This window comes from Setaria viridis, chromosome 8 (assembly GCF_005286985.2).
Source record: "Setaria viridis chromosome 8, Setaria_viridis_v4.0, whole genome shotgun sequence".
In the NCBI taxonomy this organism is placed as follows: Eukaryota; Viridiplantae; Streptophyta; class Magnoliopsida; order Poales; family Poaceae; genus Setaria; species Setaria viridis.
This window is the reverse complement of record NC_048270.2, coordinates 9,524,630-9,544,998: the sequence shown is the minus strand read 5'-3', so window position 1 is coordinate 9,544,998 and position 20,369 is coordinate 9,524,630. Positions and strand designations below refer to the sequence as shown.

General features: G+C 44.9%; 1 protein-coding gene across 1 annotated transcript; it reads right to left on the bottom strand.

Moving 5' to 3' along the window:
• Nucleotides 1-16,924: 16,924 nt before the first annotated feature.
• LOC117834278 (uncharacterized) lies at nucleotides 16,925-17,341 on the bottom strand. The gene has a single exon (XM_034713892.1). It carries the CDS (start codon nucleotides 17,339-17,341, stop codon nucleotides 16,925-16,927), a length of 417 nt encoding a protein of 138 aa, XP_034569783.1.
• Between the last annotated feature and the right edge of the window lie 3,028 nt (nucleotides 17,342-20,369).

Sequence of the window (20,369 nt, the reverse complement as noted above, 5' to 3'; positions counted from 1 at the left end):
GCTAAACTCTATCACTGCCGTGCATCAGCCTGATCTTATACCGGCCCCATGTGTCGCCTATGTGTACTATTTCCTACCACCTGGTCAGGTCGAAGTAGTGTCCGTCGTACAAGCTCTTTGGCTTCCAATCCACTTGATCTTGCCCAGGCCCCACTTGTCGTCGTGTGACTATCCCCTAGCACTGGGTCCGGTCAAAGTAGTATCCGTCACACAAGCTCTCAAGTTCTACTTCTAAAAGAAACTTGCCGAGCTCCACCCGCCGCAGGGACGACCCCCGGGACAAAGCCAAGCTTATCGTGCAAGTTTCCAATCCCACCACCCAGCACCCAAATCATATCTAGGGTCCATTCCAGCCGAGATTGAAATGACCCAAATTCCTATTTCTGAAAATTCAAGTCTATGCACCTCTGTGATAGTCCCAGGAAGGCTATCACGCGCAAATTGCTATCTCATATAGTGCAAATCCATACTTACACAGAAGTATAGGCTAGCAATAGAGTAATAATATCATAAATATCGAGTACATCACTACGGCACATGTCGGTACAAGTCCATTAGGACTTAATCATGAAAGATAAAACATATACGCAGCAGAAACATGAGTTACGGTGAACACAATCTCCAGAGGTGACTTGAGTGAGGGACCATCCCTAGTCTTCACATCCATCATTGTCGAAGTCGTAATCAGGCTCCGACCTGGAAAAGCCACCATCTACCCGAGAGGTGGGTAGGTCTTGTCAACTCCCAATAGAAGCAAGCCAAGGAAACGCAGGAATAACACTATATACATGGATACACCTATAGAGGTTTATGCAGCAGCAGCAGCAATCAAGGATCCATCAAAGCAATACCATCTCCGGGGTCAACACCTCATATCAAGGAAGTCATCACAAACCACCAGATCCTTTACCCAAGAATCGAACACCCAAACACACTAGGCGATGTGAGAACTCCCTTTCCTCACAGCTCAACGGCAAATGATGGCCTATCTGAAAAAAGGGAAGGTATAAGAATAATATAAGTCTAGTTAGAAGTAGCGTTAGTCAATAGTACTATCCATAACTAGTGGACACGGACTATAGCTATAGGTTTATACACTCGGTAGAGGTTATAGATCTGTACCCGCACAGATGGAGCCTGAACGGGGATCAGTTGTCCAAACCCTACCTAACGGCCGGTGCCCTAGTAGGTGGCTAGAACTCTCCTATTTCCTCGAGTCTAGAACTGTCCTCAACTTCAAGGCACGTCGTCACCAGTTGAAGACCTTGAAGTTGTGAAACCTACCCACGCTGGGGTGTACTCTAGTCGGAGCAGGTCAACACCTCAAACTCCTTACACTGATCCTCCAATCCACCTACAACCAAAGTGCCATCTACCACTAGTCTCGGATCGAACCCCGCCCATAACAAGGTGAATGGCATGTACATAAATAGATACTATGACTAGTGGTAAACTGACTCGGTCCTTAGGGGCTGAGAGCGAGCACTCAACTCCATAAAGTATGTGCTCCTCAGTGTCAAACAAGATACCCGTCACAGGCATAGGGGGTGAAGAGAGTCCAGAATGCTCTCTCCTAGCAAGGAACTTCTCAGTACCAACCGCGGCTCGCTCCTACTAAAACACGTCAAGGGATCAAACTCACTCAAAACACATGTGAGAGTGTACAAGGAATACCATCACCAAATCCATGGCATATGCCTATCCACAACTCAAAAGCATGTATATAGATATAGATAAGGTGGACTAAATAGGGGTCTGTAGCTAGTCCACAAGTAGGTAGCAAGGTGAACAAGATAAACAATTATCAAGGCATAGCCAGAATCAAAGGCTATGCAATCAATCATCATCCAAGCATCATAAATAAAGTGCTGGTAACTAAGCATGCATAGAATCTATATGACTGGGAGTGACATGACATCTTGAGAGTCCTCAGGATCGTAGCTTAGGTCTGAATAGAACAAGATACGATGCAATAAAAATTAATCAACATTATATCTAGGTGAAAACTCCAAGAACTCCAAATTTAGAAGAACCAAATAATACCAATATAGCTAGAAATAACACGGGCTCGATTTTACAAATTTAATGCAACTGGTTTCATATTTTTCTGAATTCAAATGAATTAGTTACAAATTTTTAAAGAATAAAGGAATTATTAACTATTTATAGAAATACACAAATTAGGTGACACGTGTCAGCTTCTTGTCATGCCACGTGACAGCATGGGAGGGTGCCACATGTCGGCTAACATCAGCGTTGACCCGATCAACGGTTAGTGTTAACTTGGTCAACATTGACCGGTCAGCATTCAACTGGCCCCACCGGTTAGTCAGTTAGTGGGCCCCACGAGTGGGCCCGGCCCTTTCACATGTCAGTGCCACGTGGCCAACCTATCCTATGTGGCACTACCACATGGCTCACACGTGGCCGTTCCGGTGCAACCGGGATCTGGTGTGCCCATCGGATCCCATGTGCCACACATGTGTGGCCACGCGTGTGGCACGCATGTGATTGGCTGCGGCGTGGCGAGCGGCAGCAGTGCGATGCAAGGCGATGAAGTTGCGGCTAGTCATGCGGGCATGGAGCAGCGAGGTTGCACGGTGGCTGCGGCGTGGCCAAGGGCCAGCCTTGGCCCTGCGCCCAAGGGCGCGCGGCATGGCAAGCGGCGCTGAGCTGGGTGCGGCGAGGTGAGGCAGCGCATGCTCAGTGCAAGGAGCTCCGTTGCTCGCGGCACGACCGCAGCGGTGCACGGGGCTCCGGTGTTCTAGGCCCGCGGCTGCTGGTGGTCACAACAAACGACGACGACTCGATAGCCGGGCAGATGAGGCATGGCGGTGGCACGAAAGCTGGATAGGGTGCCAAAGCGAAAAGAAGAGAGGCGGCGGTGCTCACGATGGGGCGGAGGAGTAGAGCGTGGCTGGCTCGGTGGTGACTTGTGGTATGGTGGCGGTGGTGACACGTCCTTGGCTTCGCTCTAGCGGCGGCTGCTCTAGTGGATGGTGGTTTTGGCTCCTTCCCATGGTGATGGCCTCCTCTTCCTTCCGGCGCAGCCTCCCTTCCTCTTCTCCTCCCTTCTCCTCCTCTTCCTTTTCCTTCCCCTCTCCTCTTTCCCATTGAGCGTGAGAGTAATAATACTGCCAACTTAATATGATTAATTGTATTTGTTTGCTAAGGTATTTTAAAATGCCTGCTTGCTAGCTATACCCCAAAAAGGACATAATAGTCCTTTTTGCTATTGAAATTCCATAAGCCATATTCACCCTAGGTAAAACTACATACCCCATAGACCCCTCATATGTAGATATGCAAGACAAGTTGAGTCACGCCCCGTATATGGGGATAACACCTTTTGCATTCTTTATGAGAGGATCTGATTCCTTCTCATAAAATTTCATTCTTATAAGAAGCCTAGGAAAGGGCTTTCTCTTTTGGGAAGCATGAGTTAAAAGGTAAAATGATAATAATAGCAACCCCTAGGGTGTGTTATGGACTAGGGAGTAAGAGGACGGCCTTAGTGGATGGTACTCGGTCCCAGAGCTTATTCTGATCGCATAAGGACCGGTTCATTAGGCAAGTCTTTTTTATGAACGGTACAACCATACGTGTAAAAAAGGTACAGCCTTCGAGAGTGCCTATTTATGTGAGGCCTTGGTTCAAACCCCGCTAGATGAACCTAGTCATCCATCCGAAGGGACCAAGGTAGGCAACAGTTATGTTAGAGCAGGACCTTTGCATATTCCCAGGTCAGGTCGGCACGAGTTGACAGAGAGGGTCAGAGACCCTGAGGGCTAGAGGCCCTGTTTGATTTATTTTATGCACATGTTCCCGGGCTAACATATGCGAAATGGATGTTAGTGGCCCCTATTTGGACCCTAGTATATCCATGAATGGACATAGGGAATGCTATCCAGAGATGGATACGGGCGGGTATGGATCTCGTAGGTCAGTACCACGTTTTCGTGAGGGTATGGGCTGATTGGACGTATGGGGAAAGTGTACACCTCTACACAAAGTATAATCTATTCGAATAGCTGAGGCTTATGGTTATGAGCTCACTAAGTCAAAGCCCCCATGATTGCCTCTAGAATTATTTGGGAAGGGATTAGAGTGTTAAAAGATACTGGAGGAAGGTCAATGGACTAGAATCCAAAATAAAACTTGGGGACTAATACGGGAGTAGTTTCCCCCCTCAAGGACCACAACATTTAAAATATTGGATAACATATTTACTAGAGAATCCTTTCAATTCTCACCTTTTAACTCACCATTCAAGTGAGAGATGCTTTAAGCATAGGATATGCCCATAAACTATTCTCCTTGTCCACCTCCTAAAATTGCATATAAATACTTGGTAAATGTTGGGACCATTAAGAGAAGACATAGTAGTCGGCATTGCGACAAAAAGAGAGCGCTATTGCGCTTAAAGTAGTCGTTGAGACTTTTGTACCTTTCGGCAAGGAGACCGCGTGTTGTGCGTATAGGATTTGTGCCTCCTTAGGTGTAGCGCCGTTGTGAGCCTCCAGTATTCAGTGCATTAGATCTGTGGCTATTGCCTCCAAAATTCAATGTACAGTACCCATGGCGGTGCCTCAAAAACTCAGTGCGCCAAACCCGTGGCCATAGCCTCTGTAATTCGGTGTACCAATCCGTGGCTATCGGTCAACATGCCCCAGGAATAGTTGGCAAACTGTAGCTCTTGAGGGTAATTCCCATTGAGAGACGTACACAAATAAGTAGTTGGCACGTCATGCGGAAAACAAGCCAGAAAAAATAATTAAAAAAGTGACTTAGCTTGATTCGTGGATCATTGTCAATGAAGTCGTATCGATTGTTGACGAAGCTAACTAGTCGGAGTCGATTCTGACTAGTTGTCAATGGGGTGAAGTTTGCCCCGACTAATTTTCTAGTCGAGACGAGTAGTCGAACTAGACTGTCCTCGACTAGTTTTCTAGTCAAAGTAGTCGTCGACGACTTGATTATTTGCCTCAATCGATGCGTGATATGATCGACAACCCGTATGCAGCAGCCTGCGGCGGAAACTGACTCGGTCTTCCAATTGGAACATGGAGTGTATCAATTCTGTCTCGGTGTAGATTTGGCTGCTCGGAACTCCGACTCGGTGACTTGTTTCTCATCGAGTAGATTGATTTTGATGATGAGGTCCTTCAAGTTCGCCCGATAATCTCGACGATCACCCCTACCTGGTGCGCCATCTATCGATGTTTTATACCCTACAACCTATCAAGGGGTATCCCAAGGTAGTAAATTTGTTAGTGGGGAATCGCCGGACCTGAAACTCGAAGGAAAAAACGAGGACACAAGACAAGGATTTACATAGGTTCGGGCCACCAGAGTAGTGTAATACCCTACGTCCTATTTAGGGTGTTGTATATTGCACCCTGCGCTTGGGTGTTGTGTAGCCTGGTTGTTGGCTATTGATGATGGTTCTAAGCCTCATTGGTCTAAGCCAAGCTGTCGATCTAGGTACCCCTACCCTCCTTAATATATTCAGTGGGTAGGATTACTAGTCGGTTACAAGGTGTCCTAGTAGGATTATAGAGTAATTCTAGTAAGAGTCTATCTTCTTCCTTCCTTACGCGTACTAGGGATCTATCCCCAACACTTGCTGAGTACCAACCATAAGTGTACTCAGCCTTGCTTTCATGATGTAGGAATAGATCTCCACATGTTTAAACCATCTTGTTAGTGGATGGGCACCACTTTGCGGCGCTAAGGTGAAAACCTTTCTTTTATTCAAATATACATCTTTTATTGCTTAAAATACTGAACTGTAATGATAACTGTATTAGCCTACTGATCCAGGAATTAATACAGGTGATCGGCAGGGTTGCCGGAGGGAGGTCCCCACACCTTCCATGGTGATACATGATGCTGCACCAAATCCCAAATGCAACCCTAAAACTTTAGAGAGACGGAGAGAGGTTGTTTCCTTTACTTACTACGGTCATCCTGAAGGCCTAAAAGTTATTGGTAATCAAATCTTCGTAGCTCGATCCTCACGCACGAAGGCCTTAGTAGTGATTGTAACGTTTATCTACCACTAATCTCACATCACTATTGATCCATTTTTACATAGTGATTGTGGCTGGTAATGGCTTATGCAGGGCCGCCGACCATGTGGACAGTGACATGTTTTCTCTAACCGACCCATGGCTTCGTTTGCACCTAATCAACGGGCTGAGTGGTGGGTTTTGGGAGGAGAAGGGGCCGGTATGAGAAGATCTTTGAGCCTTGCTCAGAGGTGAGAAAAAGCCGCGTGAGGAGAGTTCTACAGGATGCCTCACATGCGTATGGATACCGATGTAACTTGGATCAGAGCCTAGCCTTGGGCACTAGGTCCCTTAAGGAGGCTGCTACTGACGCATTCAGCTACACTACAACACAATGCCTTATCACTGCCGGCTCTAAAGTGGCCTTTACCGTTAGTTTTGGATCCGTCATATGAAATGCCGCAGTGATGGAGGTACCCCATCACTGTCGGTCCTGGAACTAGTGGTGAAGACCTATAAAACAAACAAAAAAATCGGGTCCACCCCGCTGCCCCTCTGACGCCACCCCTGCCGCACGCCCCGGCCTCGCGCCGCCGCATGCCCTGGCAGCATGCACGCTGCCCCGCCGCCACCACCCCTGCTGCGCACCCCGGGCTCATGCCGCCGCATGCCCTGGCAACACGACCTACCGGATCTAGCCACACTAGCTGGATCCGCCCTTGGATCAGAGAGAGAGAGAGAGTGAGGGGGGCTCACCGTCGCCACCGCATCCACCCGCCGCCACTGCAGCCACCCGTGCCGCCGCCGCATCCACACGCGCGCTGCAGCCACCTGGCGGTAGCCGCATCCACCTGCATGCCGCCGCAGTCCCGTGCGCTACCGCCGCTCCTCACTACCACGAGTGAGGGGCGAGCGAAGGGGGGAGGGGAGGGGCAACGGCAGAGGGAGGTCTAGTAAGGAAGGGAGACACAAGAGGAGAGAGGGAGGCAGAAGGGAACGGAGGTGGGGAAGAAGGCAGAGGAGGAGCGGTGGGGGGGGGGGGGGAAGGGGAGCGGACGGGGAGGGAGCGAGTCGATGAGGCTTAGGGAAGGAGAGACTGAGGGAGGGCCGTGGGTGGGGGTGGGTGAGGGCCTTGGGAGGGCGCAAAACTTGAAAATTCTCAGAGTTGAATCGCATAAAAATTTCGGTCGGAGACTCCCCCTTTCACCATCAGTTCTTGATACCATCCGGCGGTGACTAACTATCACCACCGGCTCGTAATTTGACATTGCACTGATGTCAAATTATCACTGCTCGTTCCATTCATCACCGTCAGATCATGACCGGCGGTGATATGTTATCAGCGCCGGATCGTCGAAAACCGACGGTGATGGCTCTTTCTCTAGTAGTGCTAGCGACACACTCTAGAAAGGCATGTCGGACCTTATTGGTTTGTTGCCAAAACTTTGGCATGCCAAAAGTTAGGCAACAAACTTGCCAATATTTTGGTAAAATTACTGGGATATGTTGGCACATTTTGGTAGCAAACCAAATAGTGGCCAAAACTTTAGTATGCCAAAATCTTAGCAGCAAACCAATCAGGCTCATCGAATCGAGAACGCAAGTCTCACATGTACGACCCATCCACTGCTAAGTAGGAGTACCAAATTAAGCAATGTCCACCCCGCTGGTGCTTATTTTCTGCCATGCCAACTTCACACCTGGCGACCAAAACTAGCCACGCAGCAGAGCTCGTCATGCATGGTTGTCCATTCTGGTCCCCATTTTGATTGCCATACTGAGCTAGGACAGAATCAAGCTTCACGACAAAAGCATGCAGTGAGACCATATTTTGTGCACTAGCCGACAACTGTGCACAGTTAATTGGAGAGTCCAGGATTATCCGGGAACTGAAAACTAACCATTGAAGTCATATCTTCATTTCTTCGAAAAGTATGTTGTTGTTTTTTTAGCAAAGAGAAGGATGTTGGTTGTTCACCTTCCATAGTGCCACCGGTAGAGAAGAGACCTTCCATTCAGTATTTTAGTCCCACATTTTTGGACCCAGAACAAAGGGTCTTTAGTCCCAGGTCAAAAGGCCACCACCGACGGCCACCGACGATGGGAGCTTTAATCTTGGTCGGTAATATCAACCGGGACTAAAGAGACCCATTTGGTCCCGGTTGTAGCGGCTAGTAGGACGAGTAGGCTTTTTATCCCGGTTGAAAACACCAACACGACTAAAGCCCCCCTCCCCCCGTCCCGGTTGGTAATTCCTATAAATTCAGCTTCTTCATCCTCGAATCCGAGCCACTCAGACCGAGAGCTTCGAACTCCTTCTCCATGGCAAGGAAGCAACCTTAGGGAGGTGCTGCTCGATTTTTGTTCGTATTTTCTCCGTATTTTCGTGGGGATTTTACTCATCCAAAGCGTTGTAAAGGTTAGCTACTTCATCATCCCTTCATTTATTGTTATTATGCTTTGTTTTATGGTTTAGAGATAGAGCAAAATGAGTTTTTTAGAATGAGGGAGAATGGATAGGATTTTTATTTATACATATTTTTGAGCTAGAATTTGATGGATAGCTTCCTTGTTATACATGGTTCGTATTAGATAAATATCTTGATCGATATTAGGTATGGGAAAAAATAGAGTAAATACGTTTTTAATATTTAGTCGTTGCAATAAAATTAAGTTAATAAATTGTAGGTGTAAGAAATAGAAATAGCATCATGCTAGCCAAAAAAGTTTTTCATGCATGCGAATAACTTTTTCTGCTAGTTTGTATGATTAGTTTGTAAATAAATTGTAGGTGTAAGAAATAGAATTTGATCATTGCTACAATTTTTTGGATAGTTTGCATGTTAAATTAGAGTGACATGAAAATTACACCGGTCAACTTAATGCTACAATTGTGGAACAGGACAACAGAGATACACTAAAGATTACAGAAGCTCCATAGTGGACTTCACGAAGTCAAAAATCCAAAAATAATGGTAGAACAGAAGAACTTCGAGTCTACAAACTTTGCCTAAATATCATAAAAGGATCTTGAAATAATTTTCAAAACGCCTTTTGGACTCACATTCTCATAATAGAAGTATGGTGGCCCAATAACCTGTTCAGGTAGAGATCTATTCACTAACCTTGACCTATCGGCTTTCGGTTGGTTTTTGCTTGCCAACATGCGCCATGCTCAGTGAACAGATGTTTTGCCTGGATGGGCTATTGTGTACCACCATAATTATATTATGAGAATGTGGCACTTGCTCCAAAAGATGTTTGGACAACTATTTCAAGATTCCTTAATTTATGATATTCAGCCTGAGTATGTGGATGCAGAGATGGATTGTAGAGCAAACATTCTGCTATTTAAGGATAATTGACTACGTGAAGTCCACTATGGAGCATGTGTAATCTTTAGTATATATATCTTTATTGTCTTGTTCCAAAATTCTAGCATTTTTCTTTTTGTCAACCTAGTGAATAATATGAATGTTCATTGGTGTAATTTTCATGTGAATTGTTTTTATCTTTATGAAGGTTGATTGGTGTAAATTATCAATATTGATCAAGTTCTTTATCTAATATGAAGACCTATGTCCATTTTTCACGTAATACGATGAAGATGGATCGGCAATGGATGTATAACGCGGACAGACAGACCAAGGAGTTTGTTGATGACTTGCATTATTTTATCGAAGTGGCCAAAGCCAACAAGCCAAAGAAGGGATTCATACGTTGTCCATGCTTCCAATGCAATAACAAGAAGAGGGCAAGCCAATTGCTCCCGAAAAAGTCGATAGAAAGTTCGTGAGTCAATGCGGGGCTATTGTAAGGGACAACGTGCCCATCAACATTCGAGAATGGAAGGGTAAAAAACATGATCCATACATGCTCGCATAGACACAGAAAGATATGTTGCGGGAAGATGTCAAGAAACACTTCACACTTCCTAACCACGTTGATGAAAAAGTTGTCAAAGACTGGACGCTGGAGAAGATGGCAACCCAATTCTAGATCTTTAAGAAGAATCTGGATGTCAACTTTATTAAGAAGGGCCAAACTCCAGATTTTAATGGCTGGCCAAAGTTAAGGGATCACTGGAACTCATTTCAAGAATAAAAGATGAGTCAAGGTAGTGTGAACAAGGTTCGCCTCAAGCCATGCCCAAAATAAGGAGTATCATCATCGTCTAGGGTGAGGTGGTTACATAAGTGCAATTCCCAAATGGAGAAAGATGTAAGACCTATTCCATCGAGGTATCATACCAGCGACTATTGAGTGGCCTAGTCGATCGAAGAATTGGTGAGGCAACCTTAGCCCTGAGGATGGGATACTTATTTTCAACGAAACAATACGTCAGAAGGCACTCAGGCTTATCAAAAACATTGAAGATGCTAAAGTGGGAAAGTTGAAGGTTGATAGATAGAACAATGAGCTGACTTTGGCATTCAGGAATCTCGAACACCCAGGATGTTGTTGAGGCTTTGGGCTCATTCCATGGAAGTTTGCTTTCCGTAGGTACATTGACATGTACAGAAGTCTGAAGAGAAGAAAGGAGGTGCAAGAGGAGACCTGGTGACACATGTTAGAAGCTAAAGTGCATGAACATGAAGTAGGAATGCAGGAAGAAATTAATCAGTAAGTGGCCCTGGTAGTTACTGAGATGGCCCAATCTGGAACACTAGCGGATCCCAACATCATCGCCCGCCCTTCTCAACACCGAAGCAACTGTGCTTCCACAAGGGTCCCCAATGAAAACATGCCAAGATTACCCATGGTTGTGTAGGACAACCAGCAGTACCCTATGGATGACATCACTCACTGCACCTCATGTGAGTTGTACAGACCATTTCGCAACCTCACTATTAAGGCATACATATATATAATTTATACAATTATCTCAATTGATCCACGGCTCGAGAGTTTAATAACTTCTTTATTTCTCCAATATGTACAGGTGGTGTACGAAAGTGCTTTACCAATCCTGCTAGGGCAGACAAGCCATGGCATGGAGATTCCACCTAGCTACTCCTGCGTTGGCCTAGAGTAGATTTGTGTTAGTCAATATGAAGGCCTAGAGCTCAACATCCCGGGAGGTGATGGGGAAAGGACAGTAGGAGATGCACTTCGTTGTATCATTCTATGGCACAAACGCTCCATCATTATCCCCGACAAGGAGGCATCATTGCTTCCTATAGACCCCCCGTAGCCACCATCTTCTAAGAACTCAAGACCATCATCTCCAGAACATCCACCTCCAGGACTGTCATCACCACCGGGACCATCGCATCCTACTTGATCACCGTCTCAAACACCATCGAATCCTGGTGGTGCGAGCAACGACGACCAAAACACCCCTCCCCGATCACAATCTACATCACCAGGACTTAACTCTGGTGTGATCAAGGAACCTGCAGCACCTCTCAAGAAGTTGCGACCACCGCCTTCCAAGCCAAGGCAGCCAAAGGAGAAAGAACCTATTAAGAAAACAAAGAAGTATAAACCCATTAAGAAGCTAGCAAGCGATATGACTCCTAAGGAATTGCAGGAGGCATCACAAGCATAGGTGAGGGAGTTCTTCCAAGCATGCGTTGAAGAAAAAGAAAAGCAAAGATGATGGAGCTAAAGCCAATAGATCCAGCAAAATTAAAGTTTTTTTATTAGCATGAAAAAAGAAGTAAAGAAGACTTTACTATCGAACTACGATTGTTCGTTAGTTAAGTCTTATCAGAAGAAAAAACAAGGAGAGTTGTCCTCCAGTCGTACTGTCCCCTAGCTCGGGCAGCAAGTAGATAAAGACACTCAAGCTATAGTAGTTTTGCCTTCAGAAGAACAAATCCAAGTCATTAAGTTTATGGAAGACACAGGTCTGTCGCTTGCTGAAGTTCTAGGGCAAGCTGAACCATCAGCTCCTGAAAAGATTGTACTTAAATGGCCCTGTGAGTTAGGCAAGCCTCTAGTCAGGCCTGAATTGGTACAGAATCTCTCTAGGAAGATGTATGAATTCCATCAATGGTACGTGGACCAATCAGCCAAGGAAAGGGTCATGTTCTCTCTTCGTGTTAAACTGATTGATTTTTTTGATGAAGGTGAGAAACTCCTGTGGTTGCAATTCAAGGATATATATGAAGTGTACCATTAGGATGCCCTTGATGTCTCTCTGATTAGCGCCTGGGTTTTGTACGTGCATGATTATCAAGATGTAAATTTTTGCTCAGATCATTATTTTGTGTGTGTCGCCCTACTAATTTTTATCTTTTATTTTATGTAGGATGCTAATTCAGAGGTGCCGTAGAGAATCCTACTTCAACATTGGCTTCATGGATCCATCGCTTGTTAACCAAGTTCAGATACGGGATCAACCAAAGTCTACATTGGACGCGATATACAAATTCTTGGAGAAAAAAATTACAAGCAATACATACTACTGCCATGCAACTTTAAGTAAGTGTGAGTACCGTCTATTTTCGTTTTCCTTTTTCTTACCTAATTAATGTTAGTTAGTTCTAATATAAACATTTATGTACGCAGTTTCCATTGGATTCTCCTTATAATTATGATTGACAAAAGCAACATTATTGTGTTCGATTCATTGAGGAAACCACCAATAGAGTACAAAGACATTCAAGACATGCTAAACTTGTAATAATTCTGGACCTTTATCTCTATGCAAAAGTTTGTTTCCTAAATTTTCACCTAACACTTTATCATTCATTATTTTAATTCACAATGCATGGAAAAGATTTCGTAAGACTCACCGTGGTGAATTCAAAGAAAAACTTACATTCAATACAACATTCCTAGTACGTATGAAGTTTGCACATTTTGTACATTCCATAACACAAATATTCATAACTTGTTTTCCCCCCCTAAAGTGCTTGAGACAGGAATAATGCAAAAATTTATGTGGATATTACGTCTATGAGCACATGTACCATTTTGTGCGGGACAAGGTGATATCGGATAATATAACTGTACATAAAATAAAACTATTATTAATTAATTGTTTTCTACCTCCTTATATTTTGTGCACTAGCTAACAACTGTGCACAGTTAATTGGGGAGTCCGGGATTATCCAGGAACTAAAAACTAACTATTGAAGACATATGTTCATTTCTTCGAAAAGCATGTTGTTGTTTTTTTTAGCAAAGAGAAGCATGTTGGTTGTTCACCTTCCACAGTGCAACTTACTGAAAAGCACGCTCCACAAAAATTTTATTGAAAGCACAAACAGCACTTACTCGATATGTGAGGGTGTTCTCATTCTTCAGTTTGGAGTACTGGCAATGAAAGAAATAGTGGATTGTGTAGCAGTTAACTTGGATCATCCATCACACATCCCCAAAACAAGGACAGTCAATTTGGAACATTCCGTATAATCGGATTCCGAGCGAATGTAACTATTTGCCTATAGAACTAGAGTAGCTATTTTTTTAGGAAGATATACCTGACAAGGATATATATTTGAATAGTCAGATTGCCAATAAGAAACTGACGGTGGAAATTGAATTCTAAGGTTAGTTCACTACACAAGCCAAGAAATATTTACTGATGGAAACAGAATATTTGTTAACCCTTATTATTCGTTGGCTCCTTATTTTGGCAAATAGAACATAGATCTTTTTATATTAAGTCGGCAAATACCCATCTTATGTTGGAAGCAAATCCACCTGACCTTTGGGTTCCTGGCTCATAGCTAATACCTTGAGTATTTAAATAGCTTTATTTGGTACAATATATGTAGCTAGCTTAACCAATATTGGTCATCGAGTATATGCATACAATCCTTGCGAACAAAAAATGTTTTGAAACAGGCCACGCACACTTCCTTGCGCAACCTCTATTTCCGACCAGAATATGAGAGAGGATCATGCGATGTGTAATGGTTTTGCAGAAATGATGAAACGTTTGTGGAGAGACAATTTGTGCATGCATGTTCTTACCTCTTTTCTGCACTACCCTAATGTGCTGCCTCCAAGAAGTAAGAGGGTGTTTAGATCCATGTACTAATTTTTAGTTCGGGTCACATCGGATATTTGGATACCAATTAAAAGGACTAAACGTGAACTAATTATAAAACTAATTGCATAAGCCATGGCTAATTCACGAGATGAATCTATTAAGCCTAATTAATCCATGACTAGCACATATTTACTATAGCATCACATGGTCAAATCCTGGACTAATTAGGCTTAATAGATTCGTCTCGCGAATTAACCTTCATTTATGCAATTGGTTTTATAATTAATATATATTTAATACTTCTAATTAGTATTTGAATATTCGATGTGACAGGATCCTATCTCCAAACGGGGCCTAAATGTGTCAATTGTGCTGCCGACAAGAAGTAAATGATGAGATGGTTCAGCTTGAAGTTATCCGATTTGCTAAGATTTTCAGCTGCAGCTCCGCAGCGTGAGAGCGTCAATTGTATCGGACCAACCTAGATGCTTCAGGCAGTGGCAACTTTGTCTTATATATGACGCAGACGGCACTAAATTCAATTCAAACACGATATCATGCATTGCCATGTCCATAAATTATAAATTTTGATTCGACAATCTTATTTCTCAAATTTATAATAACTGTGATCTACGGAAGGGGAAACAACACGAGAAACAAGTATGAAACAACCACTTTTAATCTCACATCAATAATTACACTAGAGATGTCTTTATGTGGCAATATGCACGAGGTACTGCATTAAATAAAGCCGCAAATGCTAGTGAGAAAAAAGAAACAAAGGCATACTTTGAACATAAAATCATGCAGGGTCTCAAAAAGAATGTCGAACTGTACATAGATAAAAGTAGTATTAGCAGCAAACAAAATGGATAACTACAAAGAGGTGTCTAACTAACTATGGTCCGAGGGTGTAATGCATCAATGTCTTTTTTTTTTTTGCGAAGCCATGCATCAGTGTCTTTATCTAAATAATGTACGAAAAGGCTGAAGTCCTCCTGCTATTACTCCATTCCTCTTGTATCATTAGTCAGTGCCCATTTTATTTGTTAATTTTGCCAGCACATGGAGGAGACCGGCCAGCCAAATCTAGGTGAGCAGGAGCACCAAATACTGTTGAAGAAAAGAGAGGGGTCGGGTGGTGGCCTAGGGAATACTCTGTTGTGGTTCGGGGCCCGCCACCACCGGAGCCAGACAGCCATGACAGCAGCAGAGAGGGCTCGCCAGGAGCAGAGGCTGGCAGCTGCGTGATGAAATGGGCGGTGGCCTCGGGGATACTTGGTGATGTGACTTTTTGAAATGCATTTTCAAAATTTCCTAAAGCAAGTTCTTTTTTTCAAGGACATAATTAAGATAAATTCTTGCACACACATGTGTGTGGCTCCTATTTGATATACTCTTACAGCAGAAGAAAAGGGTGTGGGTCCATTACACATGAAACGACAACGAACAACATGCGTAGTGTTCTTGTCCCACAACCGGTAGTACGGTGCGTTTGGATCACTAAAATTTATGTCACATCGAATATTCAAAGATTAATTAGGAGAACTAAATATAAGTTAATTATAAAACTAATTACACATATGGAGGCTAATTCACGAGACGAATCTATTAAGTCTAATTAATCCATCATTAGCATATGTTTACTGTAGCATCACATTGTCAAATAATGGACTAAATAGGTTTAATAGATTTATCTCGCAAATTAGTCTCCATCTGTGCAATTAGTTTGTAATTAGTCTATGTTTAATACTCCTAATTAGTATCTAAACATTCGATGTGACAGGAATTTTTGGAGTGATAGGAATTTTAGGAGTGCCTAAAGAAACAATCACCCCCTACATCTATATATAAATGTGCTGATTATGCCACAGGCCCCTTCAAGGCAATAGTGACACTGAAAGTACTATCTTGAAAAGAACTCAACATTCATCCACAACCACGTGACAGGTCAAGTATTGAGACTGACCTTACGTACACAAAAATATAGATGCAAGGGGAACTATTTTTGTTTCTTGTTTATTATCCTTTTCTCCACACGATGTTGGTGGTGTATTCCCTAAAGTTTCTTTCTATTGTTTTCTACAATCAATCCGTATCAAATTCTTATAATTTGTCAGCTGATATCACTATATATATTCATATAAAGACAAAGAACGGAGTAATAAGTCACGTGCTTTATTGCAGAAAAAACTGTTGGCAGCAGCGACAAAGGTGAGCCTGCTAGCTAGAGCAAAGGTCTATGGACCGCACTGAGACCCTCCAATCAACAATGCAAAAACTTATTGCATCTAATGGAATTTAGGAATTACTCCATTGATGAGGCCTTAATTCTCTCCATACTGGATTAAGTGAGAGGACAATGGATGGGGAAATCCCTTCCTAAAGTGAGCTTCTTGGCTCCAAGTATCCTTGTCGGTGTTAGTGGGTTATACTTCGTTCAATTGTAGATCTAGAACTGAATGAACAATAGAGGGAAAACCTCTCTTACATTATATTGACCGCTCATATAAGAAAAACTATTTGTACGCTTATAAACAATATAACATATGTAATATAATACAACAATTTGTAATTTTGTTACCATTTTCATATAAAAGTAGCAGCCAAATTTTATATTTCAGACATGTCGATGCCCCAGACATAACATATTCACGAACGAAGGCACTAATGTTTATCTGCAATAACAATTTCATGTACACAGCGCACTCAAAAAGTACTACATCTAACCGATGCACCCAGTAAAGTGTTAAAAGAAATAGGAGGAGGAAGAGGGAAGGAGAATGGGCAGAGAAAGGATCAAGAAGGGAAACAGACCTGAATGTGCTTCAGTCATGCATGGAGAAACCAACTAACATAAGCTTAACGATCTGCAAAAGTATTGCAACAACACAAGGACGCATCCACTGAGCAACAAAAAGTTGCGACCACAAAGACCACCAGTACGATGAGCAGGAGCATCCAATCATAGCTTAAGGGAGAGGTCAATAATCTTGTCGGTGAAGTCCTTCTCTCCGGCCTCCAGCAACGCCCTCATCGGGTTAGAGGAGCTTGGCGTCATGACCTGCGCAGAAATGCGTGGTTCCTTCCCCCTCCTCTCCCTCGCCTCCTCTTTATCAACCGCACCGCCATAGCCGCCCAGGCCGGCGGCGTGCCTATGAGCGGCTGCTCGCTGGAGGCTGCGCTTGGCAATGCTGCGCTCCAACTTGTGGGCATTCTGGTGGCCGCCGAGCGCCTGCGAGGTGTAGAACTTCTTGTCGCAGTAGGAGCAGGAGAAGTAGCCCTGCGGCTCCATCTCCATCTGCAGCTCCAAGGAAGGCCGCAGGGAGAGGTTGAGGTCGAGCTGTGTTTCAGCACCACCGTCCTCTCCGGCTGGATCCATGGTGGCCGGAGTTACAAGGCAAGAAGACAAAAGGCGCCTCAAAGGCCGCGAGCGAAGTTGTAGGCTCGTAGGTGTACACCCAATTCTAGCAGTTGTACTTTGGGAGAATAATTGATATGCGATGCTGCACCGATCCCAAATGCAGCCCTAGCGAGCGTAGACAGAGACGGAGAGAGTTTTCACTGGTACAGAAATGGTTACAAAAGTCTTCGGTCATTTTCGGACCCGGGACTAAAGGAGCTTTAGTCCTGGGTCCAAAAACCAGCTCCTTAGGCCTGGTCAGTAATATCGATCGGGACTAAAGAGTTCTTTAGTCCTGGTTGTAATGTCTAGGAACAACGAGGAAATCTGGTGGGACATTTAGTCCTGATTGATAATACCAACCAGGACTAAAGGCCACTCCTTGAGTCCCGGTTGGTGTTTCCAACCGAGACTAAAGGATGATCTTTATTCATCGTTGAAACAAAGAACCGGGACTATATGCTCTCTTTTTTTATTCCCCTGGCGGCCGCATCTCTCTCTTCCCTATCTTTTCTCCCCCTCCTCTCCCTTTCTTCCAGGCAGAGCGGCGGGGGGCACCTGGGGTCCGGCAGCTGGAGTGGCGGGGCGGGGCCGGCCTGCTAGGGGCGGCGGGAGCGGCGCGCGGCCTCCAGTTGAGGCGTGGCCTCCCGCGGTGTGCAGTCCGGCCAATGGTGGTGCAGCTCCCTGCGGCACACGACTCAGTGGCAAGAACGCGGCGGCCTCCTTTGGGGGCGCGGCCTAGCTTCCTGTGGGGGCCCGGTGGCTAGCGTGGCTGGCCTAGCGGCTGGTGCGGCTGGACCTCCAGATAGGGCGTGGCTCCCCACGGCGTGTGGTCAGGCCAGCGGGGGTGCGGCTCCCTGTGGCACGTGACCCGGCGGCAGGAGCGCGGCAGCCCTGTGGTGGGGCATAGCAGCCCGGTGCGGCGCAGCTAGTTTTGGCCCTGGTGACGGGAGCATCCAGGGCAGCTCTGGGGGCCAGCTTCGGACTTGATGGCAAGGGCGACCGGCGTGCTCGGCGTGACGCAGGCGACCCAGCATGTTTCTTTTTGAGTGATCAATAGTGCATGATTTGTTGGTGAAGGATTCGTTTGTGATTGTGCTAGTAAATCCTCCATGTGCTATGTATCAATCCAAACTCATGTATTGTGTGAATCCTTGAGTCAAATCGAACTCATGTGTTGTGAATAAGGTCTTGTGAGAACTGATCGGTTGTGTGTTCTTCCTTGCGTGATGGTCATGTACGAATTTGATTGTCGTTGTGGAGTTGGAGCTTGATGTGGTGGTGGTCGAGGTGGAGTTGTAGGGGCAGTGGCGTGAGCAGGCACGATAGGGGCGGCCTACAATTTTTTTTTATTTTTTGAAGTCCTTTGTCCCAGTTGATATGACAAATCGGGACAAAAGGTAGGCTTTAGTCCCGGGTAAACGATCCGGGACTAAAGATGGGACCTTTAGTCTGAATAATTAGTTCTGGTTAGATTTTCAAGATCTATGCATCTCTTCAACTGGGACTAAAGTCCAGTTTTCCACCAGTGTTTGTTAAAAAGGATTGCAATGAAAAGTACAGAAGATTTCATGTATCAGCTACTTGAAAGGGAGAGCTGGTGGTGTCTGTGTTTTAGACCGGCAACCCGCCTAGGGGGTACCCTAGGTGGTCTTTTGTATGGTGGGTGTCGTCGAGAATCAAGGAGTCGATGGTGACTCAAGGAACACGATTTAGACAGGTTTGGGCCGCTAGATCGCGTAATACCCTACGTCCTGTGTGTTGATTGTATTGAACTTAGATGAGTTGAGAGAGTTGTCTTTGAGTGGTCCCTGCCCACCCTTATATGATTGGGGGAGCAGTGTTACAGGCTAGAATCCTAGTCAGGTACGGTTATAGAGTTCTACTCGGTGTAGACAGAGTAGTTTCCGTATGTATGTTGACTAGTCTTTGGGAGTCCGAGTGGGCTACGTTCTTTTGCCACATAGCCTCCGAGCCTTGATTACGTCCAAGTACGCCCCTTAATGGGCCGCATAGGGCCTACTCGTGGGCCTAGGATGTAAGCCTGACAAGCCCCCGAGTACTTTGTAGTTGAGCGGAACAGTTCCGAGTATTCAGAAGCCACTACCAGAGTAATTCCCAATGTTCATCAGTTGTAGTGTCTTCGAGTACTCGAATATTGTGGTGTGGCTGGAAGGTACTCTTTGTCTTATTTTTGCTTCGAGTTGCTTCTACCTTGAGAAATTATATGGTAGTGCGATGACAATCGCACTCCATATGGAGTAGCCCCCGAGCCTTAGTTTGAATCGAAGAATCAGGCTGAGGGTCAATCCCGTGTTCTGGTTGTTCTGGCTTTATTAGTCTTCAGAAAAAAGAAAACTTTGTCCAGCAGGTACGGTATCCGCAGCCCCCGAGCACTTAGGCGATTTTCCGTGGTTGATGAAGTGGTCAAACCTCTTGATTTGAGTAGCCGTTGGATATTTATGGCGATAAATCTGGTTTATATCTGACCATTGCTTAATTGATGCTTGGAATCCGGAGGTGATGGAGATATAACAGGGGGCCCCACTTATTATTAGGGTTACGTTCTTTTTAGCAGATCTATTTTGTCCCTCCCCCTTTGTTCCTGTTCATCTTTGAGCCGTCATAATTTCCAAGGCCGCCACCGCCATTGTTGCTTTCTCCTTGCATTTGAGTGAGATCTACTACCGATCCTTTTGTTCTTCCCCTTTCCTAAGGCTGACTGATGCGTGTCAAGAAGATGGGGAAGAAATCGGAGAAAACCCAGGGTCAAGCTACGGCTGCCAGTAAGGTGAGATCCAAATCAAAGAAGGGGAAAGAGCTTGTGCTGCCGGCGCCAAAGTGTGGCCCGACGAACCAGACTGTGCCACCGCTACCTGGGATCACCTGGAAGAACTCTATGATGAAGGAAGTGGCTATTTAGGCTTTGGTTGATCCTAAGCTTCTTCAGTCGAAGCTTGAACTCGAGTGGAGGCCTGCTTTTGGCAATGCGTGGCAGTTTGAGGAG